The sequence below is a fragment of the Lathyrus oleraceus genome, chromosome 2 (assembly GCF_024323335.1).
Source record: "Lathyrus oleraceus cultivar Zhongwan6 chromosome 2, CAAS_Psat_ZW6_1.0, whole genome shotgun sequence".
Classification (NCBI taxonomy): domain Eukaryota; kingdom Viridiplantae; phylum Streptophyta; class Magnoliopsida; order Fabales; family Fabaceae; genus Lathyrus; species Lathyrus oleraceus.
Genome location: NC_066580.1, coordinates 488,924,734 through 488,937,977, shown reverse-complemented (window position 1 = coordinate 488,937,977; position 13,244 = coordinate 488,924,734). Strand labels below are relative to the sequence as shown.

At 33.8% G+C, this 13,244-nt stretch overlaps 1 protein-coding gene across 1 annotated transcript; it reads right to left on the bottom strand.

Moving 5' to 3' along the window:
- Window positions 1-459: 459 nt before the first annotated feature.
- Window positions 460-771, bottom strand: LOC127123912 (histone H4). Its single transcript, XM_051054088.1, has one exon. It carries the CDS (start codon window positions 769-771, stop codon window positions 460-462), a length of 312 nt encoding a protein of 103 aa, XP_050910045.1.
- Between the last annotated feature and the right edge of the window lie 12,473 nt (window positions 772-13,244).

The window sequence follows — 13,244 nt, the reverse complement described above, 5'->3', positions numbered from 1 at the left end:
AATAGTCTTCAAAATTCTTGAAAATTACTGGAAAAAAAAATCACCATGCAAAGAAGAGTTATATGTTAAAGTTTCCATTCTCTTTTTTAATGGAAGTTGACGGCAGTTAAGGAACAAAAAATAAGGCCAAACGAAAGTCATATTCAGTTTATCTATATAATAATTATAAAAGTTATAGATTTAACTTAACTAAATTCATCATAAATTTAATATAAGTGTAGTTTTTTTCCATAAACCACAATGAAAAAAACATACTCCTAAATAGTGATCATTGTATAATCACCGTACTTGAAAATAAACATTCTTAAAATTATACATAAAAATATTAATAAATACGAATTATAGACGATGATCACCGACTATCATTCTTGAAAACGCAGAAACAAAAATACGAATTATACAACTTATACAAAAAGAAGAAAAGAAATATATAATAATAAATAAAAGAGAGTATCGTCTTCAACCTCCGAAACCATATAGAGTTCTTCCTTGTCTCTTAAGAGCATACACAACATCCATGGCAGTGACAGTCTTCCTCCTTGCATGGTCAGTGTATGAAACAGCATCATGAATGATTTTTGTCAAGAAAAGCCTGAGAAATGCCCTAGTTTCTTCGTAGATCAAACCGCTTATCCTCTTCACGCCTCCTCTCCTCGCCAATCTACGAATCGCTGGCTTTGTAATTCCGCGAATGTTGTCGCGCAGAATCATCCGGTGCCTCTTCGCTCCTCCCTTTCCGAGTCCCTTAATTCCCTTTCCACGGCCTGCCATTTTCGCAACAAAATTTGAGAAACTGTTTATTCTTTTGAATTTTGAATGTGAAAAAGTAGAACGAGATTGGGGTATTTATATATCATTCTGAGCGGGAAATGAAGAAACCGCTTATCCTCTATCGTTGGATTTACAATAATACACGGTTCAGATTTGACAGAGGTTTTCAAAATTTTAAAACTATTTTACAATTTATTTTGAAAAAACTGTTTTTAAAATAAAATAAAATATTTGTTAATCATATTTTTAGGCAACTATAATCCACTTATCCGTACAGTTCATTAAATTGTATGAGAAAAATTATTGATGATGATCAATAATTACTTAACTTTTTAAAAGATAATATGTAATAAAAATTGTGATTAAATATAATTAAAGAGAAAAAAGACTATGCACTGAAAATGTAAAATATTTTTACAGTGTCAACCAATCAGAAATTTGTATCCCGCCAAATCACATTTTTAATTTTAAAATACTGGTATGACATAATAAAATGTTATAATTTTATTGGATGATGGTGTAAAAAAAGTTTACAATTAAGTTGGGTTGTTATTTGCTTCTATCTCATTCAGTAATGGGACTAGTTATAAAGCACTTAACCACTTTTGCAAGTTACTACTTTTTTTTTAATTTCTTATTTAATTAATTAATAATTTATTATATATTTTGGATATTTTTTATTTATTTATTTTAAGCATTATTCATTTTATGTAATCATTTTTTATTTAATAATATTTATTTTTCTTATTAAATTAATTTATTAATTATGATAATTACGATAAAGAATTTGGAGGATTATAGTTTATTTTACTTTTCATTTTGTTTAGATAGGTTCCTTCGGTAGCTCCTATCCATGTTTTTGATGAACCAAAGAATATAATGTCATTTAAAACATTCTATATAATTTAAACAACTTAATATCAATTCATAGTAAGCTCTTCTAATTTTACCCTACCACATAAAGAGAAAAATAATTAAAAAGAAGTCTAGGATCTTTGGGGAGAACCAATGACCATCTTAATCGATAAAAGATCTTATACTACAGTCAAAACTATTTTAAAGGTGATAAACAAATGAGAGATCGACTCAATCATAACACCACATATAGGACAAGAGACTCTAGATGGATCAATAATAACCTTTCATTTAAACATACCTTACAAAAGTTGGCAAGAAAAATTCATCACCTTAAGATGGTCTCACTAGCTTAGATGAGAGGGAAAGTCAATTTCTCAACCTAGATAGAGAGAGAATAAGGGTTATTATTTGGACTTTCCCTAGTCAAAGAAGAAACAATTAAAGTACCACACCTAACTATAAGAATATCACACTAAAGTCTAGAGGCACCTGAGATGAATCTCTACCTCCATTCGACCAAAATGGTCAAATTAACCAAATGGGGATCCCTAAACCCCAACCACATTTACTCATTGGTTTATAGACATCAAACCACTTAATCTGAACAATCTTAGATTCATCCTTTATGCCTCCAAAAAGAAATCACCTTTGAATCCTAACTATATTCTTCAAAAACTTCACACTCGTTTTCCAAAAAGACAAGAAAAAGATAGGAATAACATTATGCACAAAATTAAGTAAGATCACTCCCCCAAGATCACGTACTTATCCTTTCAAGAATTAAACGTCTTAGACATCAAACTAACTATAAAGTCCCAAATGACTTCTAAATAAGGATTAGCCCCTACAAACAACTCAATATATATATATATATATATATATATATATATATATATATATATATATATATATATATATATATATATATATATATATATATATATATATATATATATATATATATATATATATATATATATATATATATATATATATATATATATATATATATATGACTCAAGCTTACAATGGAGAAAATCACATACTAAATCCTAAAAGACAAAATCCATATTTAACCTTATCATATTACTCTTTAAACAATTAACTTAAAGAATCGATGTCAGTTCAAGATCCATAAGGGTAGCCTTAATAGCACATAAATTCTCTACATAAGGATCAACCAAGGTTAAGGTATATCATCCGCATATTAAAGATGGAAGACCACGAAATATGGGATTCTCACCCTAAAGTCATAGAAAAGGTCAAACTCAACTGCCCTACTGAACTACCAACTCAACCCCTTTCCAAATAATAGGAAGAAGAAAGGAGCTAGATGATTACATTGTATCAACCCTCTTTGAATACAAATCTCTTTGGCTGTAAACACACAAACTTTCATCAAAGATCTCTATTTTTCATTAAACTAAATATGATAAACATATAATCCAGAAAACTCCAATTAACCGAATCATACATTTTCTCAAAAGTTTCCTTCAAGATCTCTTTGATTAGTCGATCACCTCATTAAGAATCAGCTTTATGATAACCAACAATCTCCCTTTTAGGAAAGTCGGTTGAGTAGGGGAAATATTCTTATCCACCACCTTCTCTAATCTAGTAGCCAACACTTTAGCTAACAAATTGTATAAGGACCCCACTGGGGATTTAACCTTGGGGATCAAGGCGACAACATAAGAGGAAAAGCTTAGAGGTAGAAATGCAAAACAATGAAACTGGCCAAACATAATCCATAAATCTTCTCTTAACAAGTTCCAAAATTTTATCATGAAGGAAAAGTTAAAACTGTCATAACTAAGGCTTTTATTTTTGTCACACTGAGCACTTCCAAATCTATCGCCAGAAGTAGAAAGGGAGCGGTAACAACGAGGTTATCATCCTTAAAAAGAAAGCAGAAATAAACTCCATTGGGACAAGGTCTATATGTAGTTGTCTCTTTAAAAAGATCTAAAAAAATAATTGAACACCTTTTGTCGAATCTTATACACCCCTTATAACCAAACATCATCAATCTTAAGGGATAAAATAACATTCCTCTTACTCCTACTTTTAACAGAAACATGAAGAAAAGTATTAACATCTCCGTTCTTAAGCCACTTACCTTTAGATCTCTGAAACAATTCAAACAATTGATCCTTGACAAGGACCAAAGTTCTGCAATGGCTCAAGTCCTAACCTTAATTTCATCCTCAGGTATAATCTTCTAATCATCTAGAGGATCCAAATTTCTCCCTACCTCTCTTAAAGAATTAATTTTAAAAGTCGAGATTACCAAAATCCTACTTATTCCGAACTTTTAAGACTCATATGAGATATTTGGATTTCTCTTTAAGAATAAATTTTTTTTAGTAAGAGATTAAAGAATTAGACCATGTGAAATAAACCAAGTCGGATAAATTATTAAAGGAAATCCAATGATTATTGAACTTAAATGACTTTAATTGAAGCCTCAATGAGATGTGGGAAATGAGAGGATTAGTTAGGAATTGGAAGGAATTGTTGGCTTAAAGTTGGTAAGAAATAAAACATACAAATGAGCTAGTGTGTGAAGAGGTGAATTTATAAAAGTTCCTTAAAGTCTCATATTGGAAGGATACCACACTTTAGTAGTGCTTATATATGGTAGGTTAACCTCTTGGAGTGTGCCTCTTGGGGTACACAATTTTTTTCAAAGGGTGACGATGCAACACCATAAATCATTATACGCGTGCCCGTAATCGTCTTAGAGAGAGCGATATAATCTGCGACTCTATTCGGTAATTTCATTATTGGAATTTTTCTAAATCGTAAAGCAACATGTGATTTTTCTTAACCTTAAAAAGAAATGTGTGAGTACTTTTGTTGCTTCTATGATAAATTGTCCAAGTTTGAGGGGAGTCACTTTAAACGCTGGAAACAAAAAAGGTAATTTTTCTTAAACTTAAAAAAGGTTGCCAACGTTTTAATAGATGACATTCAAGTTGGTCCATATGGATTAAAGGAGAAAAATAATGGTAACAAATATGTGGATTCAAATGGAACAGTTAATGAAGTTGAATTTGAATTTGTTGCATATATTAAAGTGAACGATTTACAGCTCAAGAAAGAAATCACTCAATGGAAAGAAAATGACTATCTCTGCAAAAGTCACATTCTGAATGGATTCATAGATGATATGTATGATTTTTACTGTAGGTGTGATACTACAAAATAGGTCTATGAAGCTCTAAAAAATAAGTATGACACCAAAGAGGCTGGAGAAAAAAACATGTTGTTAGTTTCTACTTGAAGTATTGTATGGTAAATGAAAGGTCCATGGAGGCTCAATGTCACGAACTTCAAAATATTTCTCATGAGATCATCACTAAATGTATGCTCTTAGATGAATAATTTCAAATTGGTGTTATTATTGACAAACTTACCTTTGAGTTGTAAATATTTCAAAAACTTGATTCACCATAAAACAAAGAATTTTCAATCAAGAGTCTGATTACTCGTCTCAGAATTGAAGAAGAATCTCGCAAACAAGATTAGAAAGATAAAGTTTATTGTTTCAAACAACATAATTGTTGGAAATCCACCATAATTTAAGGAGAATTTCAATTAATCTTGATGAACAAAATTGTTATCAATCATGCAATGACAATGAAAATAATAATTGAGAAAGAAATAAAGAACGTTGGAGAAGAAAAAATATATTTTATGCAGAGTTTTCTCTCTGCCCATAACCTGTAGAAAACTTCTTTATTCACTTTGCAACTGTAAAATTCTGTGAATACAATATTATGATTTCTCTTTTCTCTTCATATAAGAATAAAGGTTAATCCCTCTATTTATAGATTTAGGTTAGCTTGCTCCCTAAGCCAAAGCCCAAAACTGTAAAAGCCCAAAATAGTTAACACTACTAAAAATATGCCTAAGTCAAAATTATGTGTGAAGCAACATGCTTCGACACTTTTACATACTAATACAACTCGATACACTAGGTAATTAGATACTTCCTTGTTCTGTCTAGCAACCTGCTTCATCACAAGAAATTCCAATTCAACACACCATCTAATTCATTGTGTCTAAGCTATCTACATTCATCATATCTCTTAGTCTTTTGAGCACTTCGACCTACACTCCCTTCATCATGATGTCTGCAATCTGATTCTCAGTTATGTAGTGTTCCACATTCATCTTCCCATCTTCTACCTTCTCTCGAAGATGATGTAACCTCATTTCGATGTGCTTGCTTCGACCATGTGCTATCAGATTCTTTGCCAAATTGATAGCTGACATGCTGCCGATCTTCATGGTAATTGCTCTATGACTCTTAGCTGTTATCTCTTCGACCAGATTCACCATCCACATTGCTTGACATGCACAAAGGGAAGCAACTATGTATTCTACTTCGCACGATGATAATGCCACTACTGTCTCCTTTCTCGAACTCCAAGCAACTGGTGCACCACCTAAGATAAACACATAACCAACTGTGGATTTTCGATCCTCATCATCACTACACCAACTTGAATCGGTGTATCCCACTAGTTTGCATTATTTTCCTTCATCAGCTGCATGAAACAAAATGCCATAGTCGAGAGTTCCTTTCAGATACCTTAGTATCCTCTTCGCCGCTGCTACATGTGATACATTTGGCTTATTCATGAATCTATTCACCTTCCTACACTGTACGCTAAGTCAGGCCTGTATGACAAAGGTATCAAAGTGACCCAATAAGTCTTCTATATTGGGTTGGCTCGACATCATCTTCATCTGAATCTTTCGACAGTTGTAATCTGGGCTCAGCTGGAGTCGAAGTTGGGTTGCAATCTTGCATCTCAAATATCTTGAGTATTTCGCCCGCATACCTTCTTTGATGCATCATCAAACCTCTACCACTCTTGTAGAATTCGATGCCAAGGAAATATGAAATGTCACCCAGATCTGACATTTCAAATTCCTTGTTGAGATCACCTTTGAAGTCTTGGATCTCCTTGCAACTACCTGTTATCAATAAGTCATCGACATAGAGACATAGTATAAGCAATTCACTCTTTTTTCTTCTTAGATATACTCCATGTTCAGTTGTACACTTCACAAATTCCTTCTCCCTTAGAAAGCCATTTATCTTCTTGTTCCAAGCTCTTGGAGCTTATTTAAGTCCGTACAAGGCTTTATACAACCTGTACACCTTTCTTTCTTCGCCTTATTTCACAAATCAAGCTGGTTGTGCAACATAAACTTCTTATTCTATGGGGCAATTCAGAAATGCATATTTCACATCCATCTGACACATCTGCCAGATGTTCATGTTTGCTAGACCAACAACCAACCTGATTGTTTTGATCCTAGCAACGGGTGCAAAAACTTCATCTAAGTCAATTCCTTCTTTCTGAAGAAATCCTTTCGCCACAAGTCTCGCCTTGTGTCGAGTCACTTATTGTTTAGGATTCAACTTCACCTTGTATACCCACTTCACATCGATTGCCTTCTTATTGATAACGAGAAATCGTATCGTGTTTTTAGGCTTATTTCACATGTTATCTGTATTTGTTTTATTGCATTTTATTGTCTTTTACTTCCATTTTATGTGTTTTGCAGTTATTATCCGATATCATTGAAGTTTTGGAAACCTCGCACAAAAAGAAGCAAAATAGGAGCTAAAAGGAGAAAAAGAGCAAGTTTTATGCATTCTGTCCAGACGGTGTTCACCATCTAGGAGACGACATTCTCTATTTACTCTACTGCCACGTCATTTAAAATCTGGAAGGAATGGCGTTCGCCATTCCTGTAGCGGTAAATTCATGACCATCAAGCTATGGATAAGCTAGACGTCAATAAAACCAGAGTCGCCGCCGCGCTTTTATTGTTTCCAAGGGAAAAGGGAAAAGTACGAACAAAACCCAAAAATAAGAAGTTTTCAAATCAAAACTAATAAAATGCCAGAGATTATAGGTAAGGGGGTTGGTTACACAGAGGGAAGGTGTTAGCACCCAAAGTAACCTAGGTACTCCTATGGAGCCCTTTTTTTTGTGCATATGTGTTTTTATACAGAATGATGTTTGCAATAAATAGAGTGGAGGTATGAAGAAAGAATTCATTAATTATTTTTGTGTTTGACAAGACCTTCAGACTTGTGCTTACGCACTAACATAAAAATGAGGGATCAAAACCTCGTAGTTCGTGGTATAAATTTCAAAGTGAATGAGTTGTTTTTAACAAAATTATGAATTTTTCAAAGGCACAAGAGGCCTAAAAAGGTTTGAATGAGTGTTAGTTCTTTTTGCCTTTTGAAATTTTAAGTCAAGTATAGTTAAATTCATGTACAAGTTTGATTAAGAAAGTGAGTTTGAAAATGCAATGGCATAAATTCGAAGTTTCTAATTTGCAATATGGTCAAAGTTTAGAAATCACAAACAAAGAAGATTTTAAAAGGAGGGAGAGATTTGAAATTAAAGAAATGGGGAGGAGATGAAGAGACTAATCCTAAGCACAAATTTAAAAGTTGAGAGTTGAAAAGATCTGACCAATGGACTGCAATCCAATAGACAAGAATGTCATATAGAAACCCAAATTTCTCTTGGACTTTAGAATCAAGCAATATCAATACACAAATAGCAAGATGAAGAGCAAGACATCAAATAAAGGTAGCCACATCCAAGCTTGGCAACTCCATGATATTTTTCATAATTCCCCATGTATCAGATGACTTCAAAGATATGCATTAGACACAGGTTAAAAATAACAGCTTCAATATGATCATGTTGCAGATGAACTCCAATGAATCTTCAATATTGTATCAGATGAAAGTTCACTTCACAAGCACTTGGTTTCATGAATGTTAGCATTGGCCAAGTCCTTTTTCCTAGGGAGTGTTGCCTAATTCTAAGTCCAATGTCTCAAATCAAATCCAACAGTCCAGACAAATGTTTTTTTAGGGTTTTTGTTGTTATTATGTACATTAAGGTCAAAAGACCACAACACAGACAAGTATAAACAAACATAATATATTAACAAGATATGGCTCAAATGAGCAAAGTGAAAATGGCATTAAAAGTAAACAAATTGAATGGTATGAATAATGGAAAATGAAATAAGACTTAAAATTAAAGTGCATAAAAGTAAATGGCTTGAAATTAAATGTTAGTTGTTAGTTGATTAGAAGTCAGTATTGCTTTTGCTTTTGTTTTGTTTAAGTCATTCTTTGGAGAACACTCAACCCACTTATCACAAGCATGTATCCTTGAACCAAGACATCTTCCAAAGGAAGGAAAAAAGGCTAAGTTTCCACACAATACCATGAAAGAGGGGAGACTTACAGTCTCACTTACTAGAACGCTATGCCTTTTGTGTCAACTATTTAGCGTTATGTTAAGCAATCGTAATTGGACTTATGTAGAAGTCACAACTATTTGAGGTCGGGCACACAAACGGTAATCTAAACCAACGCCCGAGATTAGATTAAATCAAATGGATCTTGTGGTTCTGATGACTGCCAACTCACCACCAGGGCCAAAGCTCCGGTCTCCTTCTCCGGTGAGCCTCATCGGATTGGTTCAGTCACAACCATCACCAAAATTAAAAAGAAGGATATGATTTTAAAGTAAAAATGGCACTGAGCTCGAATCTGGCCTCAATTTATACTACCTCCAAGTATATTGAGAGATACAAGGAGTTGAAATTTGAGGTGCACGATCTGAGTTGCTTCGATTTGACCTCAAAGCAACTCAATCTTGTTGCCTACATTGGTAGAACTTCAGACAACCGAAGATCCAAGAGAGTTATGGAGAATTGAGTGAGAATCGAAGAGATGAAAATTTATGGAAAATACCTTCAATGTAGGTCTGAATTTGATGGTTCTTGCTCTTGCTTGTGCTTGATCTTGCTCAGGATGCTTGAAGGAGTAGAATAGAATGATCAAAATGCTTTGGATCCTTGGAGATTTGAATCTCAAAATAGTGAGATTCAAACTTAATTTCCAAATGGAAATTATCAAGATTATCCTTTGGAATGGGAGGGTTTGAATGCTTGGGATCAAAGCTAGCGTTCAGGGTCCTCAATTCCGAGCCTAGAGGTCTCTATTTATAGCCAATTGATTTGATATTTGCACATTTGAACATGGAATCCAAAAATAGCAATGAGTGATGCATGGGTGCACGGGTGTGTACATGGCCATGAAATCATGTCATTTGGTCCATAATTGAATACAAACAAGTTTGAGATCATGTTGGAATGTCATGCATTGGTGTGTGGGAGTTTGAAGTTCAATCTTGCCAAATGATGATGCAATGTTCAATCCATGCACAACCCATTCAAATCTTATCCAAAATGAATAAAATTGGACTTTTTGGAAAGGTTAGATCAATAGGAACAACTTTCATGTTGGACACTTTTTCATTTGAAGCTTGGATCATGATGAATTTTGAGGTGGAAGTTAGAAAAATCAAACATGTCAAATTTTTTTCTAGGTGTCAAGCCATATGTTCACTCATTCCACCTTGGCTAACTTTTTATGTGAGCTTCAAATGAGAAATGTTCCTTCATCAAAGTTGTATATCTCTCAAAATACTTCAAAATGGTCACAAATTTGACCTCATTTGAATTTAATATGAATGAGTTATGCATTTTTGAAGTTGAGGAAAATCAGTTATTCAATGGCATTGATCCAAAATGACCTATAATGTATCCTCATATCACATGCTCATAAAAGTTGAATTATCTCTTCCTCAAAACATCAAAGTTGAACTAGACCACTTTAATTTGATTGTGAAACATGGAAATCTTTCATCTCATAAAAATTGAGCAAGTTATGGCCTTGGGAAGTTGACCTCCAAATTAGGGTTTAAACAAAATGACCTATAATCTTTCATTATAAAAAATGACTTTCCAAGCAAGACTAGATCTAGACCTCAATATGAAAGTTGTTTTAAATGCCATTTAGAGTAACTTTTATCTTGGAATCATTTTCATATGATAAAAATTGTAGGAGATAGGGTCTAGGGAACCCCAATTTTGATCAGATGAATTCCTCTTGTCAACCACCATGAACCAACTTGCTAGCTTGATATTCTCTTGACTTTTGGGACTCATGGAGGATCATATATGAATAAGATGATGAAATTTGAAGTATCCCTTAAAATATTTGATCAATTGGTGAAGAAGCTTATTGAAGAAGTTACATAAGATACCTAGATGAATTAAGGTTTCCAAGGCAAACCAACTCCAAACTCTTGATGAATTCTTGATCAAAATACCATGTGAAGACCATGGGGATCCATATATGATACGTAGAGCCATAGTAAACCAATCTTGATTGAGATTCTTGTACCGAGGGTCTTAAACCCTAGATGTGAGCTTGATAGATCAAAGGTGAGCACATGCCCTACCTACAAAAGAGTTAGTTTATACAAAGACATATTTTTTGTATTTTGGTTAGTAAAATGATAAAAATACAAAGTATGATACAATCACATGATGGTTGGTGATCTATTCCAATGCAAACCCAATGGATGAGGGGTAAGGATGATGCCAAGGTGTGATCCCAATGCTAATGCATATGATGAGATAGCATGAGGGATCTTAGGGTCAAAATTGTGGTCTTACAATTCCCCTAATGGTGTTTGCCATTATCGCACAGTAACAAAACTGCACTAGTGGACAGTTCTAAATAGTTTTTTTATCCACTATTTTCACTCCACTTCTCATGCACAATCCAAGGGAGTTACCAGATCCCAAAACCTCTATAAATAGGATTGTGGTGGACTTTATAAGGTATCCAAGTTGTGCGGAAGCTCTGCCAAATCGAGTTTTTAGATTTAAGCATTAATTACCTGTAAAAGTGATAATAACTCACATCGAGGGATTGTCACACCTGTTCTAGTTTTAATTTTATTTTTGTCTTCATTGTACTCTTGGATCGAAGAAGAAGCTGACCGTTATTTTATTTTCAAGTCAATTCAAATTCAAGTTCAAGATTTATTCCAGTTTTATTTTAAGCAATTTCATGTTCTTTTTACTGCTTTTGATATTTGCATGTTCTACTGCTTAAATTACTTGTATGCCATGTTATTCTTAATTTTGAATGTGTCAATTATGCTGCTCCCAAATAATACCATGTCTTGCTAATTTATTCTGAGTCTGGCGTATGAGGACCGTCGTTACCGACGAGACTCAGTATAAATAATAGGTGCAAATTTATGATTTAACTATGTTATGGATTTAGTTTCCAATTTTATGTTTTATTGTCAATAGCGTGAGAGTGTGAGACAAATTAAGGTTCAATCCGATAGCGCGAGAGTGTGAGGAAGGAACGAGATAGTGGAAACTAGGCATCGATCCTAAAAACAGCGAGAGCGCTTTAGGCATCGTTTAGGATCTCATTTACTTTCAAATTGTGCTTTCTAATTAGAACGGGCGAGCGAGAGCAAAATCCTGTGGTTAGGAGGTGTGACCTTTGTCAATAGCGCGAGAGTGTGAGACGGGATCTTTAGGTCGTTATTTTCTACTTAACATAATAGAATCATATTTAGTGTCCAATTCTACATAATCCCTAAGGTACGCGGAATCCATATTTCGAACTCATTTGTCATTATAACTTTCAAATCATTAGAAATTAGTATTTTCGTTCTCGTTCGTAATCCTTATACCTTTTAGCCTTAGCTTTGCACTGCAATAATAGATAACATTGGTTTGACCATTAGTCCCTATGGGTTCGAAAATCTTTTAAAACTACACGATAGGTTGTGCGCTTGCAGTCATAATTCGACAGACACGCCCGTCGCTCATCAAGTTTTTGGCGCCGTTGCCGGAGACTATTTAGTCAATATTGTGATTCCTTTGTTGCGCAGTATAAATAAGGCAACAAATTCTCTTTCTTTTTCTTTATCGATTGTATGCCAGAAACTCGCTCTCGGAGCAAGGAGTTAGAGAAACCAATTGACGATATTGAGCGTTATCTTAATCTAAAACACCAAATCAACAATTTCCGTATTAAATATGATCTTCTGGATCCTAACACCCCTATTTCAGAACCAAAACCAATTATGGCCGAAAGACCACAAAACCGCCCGTTGAAGTATTATGCTGTTCCATCGCATGGTGAACCACATAACAACATTGCTGCCCCTGCCATCAATCGAAATGATTTCAAGTTAAAACCATCACTATTATCAGCCGTTCAACAAAACCAATTTTCAGGCAGTCCTACATGTTGGTGTAAGCTCTATAGGACAATACTTTTGGTACTTGTATCGAATTATTTATTAATAATAAAAGGTTTTTTCTTGATTATGTTTGTTTCATAAAGTCCCTAGAATAACTGGTCCGTTTAATAGATCAAGTGAGACTTAATCATGAGATCTCATTAAACATAAGGACACTATTCTTAAAGTATCTGTAGTCGAGCTTTATTGTGAAGTATGATAACATTAAAGCATTAAGACTATTATGTATATAGACTGATGATCACATCTCATGGATCATGGATAAGGAGTTATCAAGTCTTAAACATGTGTATGAATATTAGGAGTAATATTTATACTGGATTGACCCGCTATGAGAATACTATATAGAATGTTATGCAAAGTGTCATAAGTTATTCTCATGGTGATAGTGGTGTATACCACCCTTCG

Bases quoted from the DNA above. Each gene is read 5' to 3' on its own strand.
- LOC127123912 (XM_051054088.1), bottom strand. From the start codon at position 771: ATGGCAGGCCGTGGAAAGGGAATTAAGGGACTCGGAAAGGGAGGAGCG.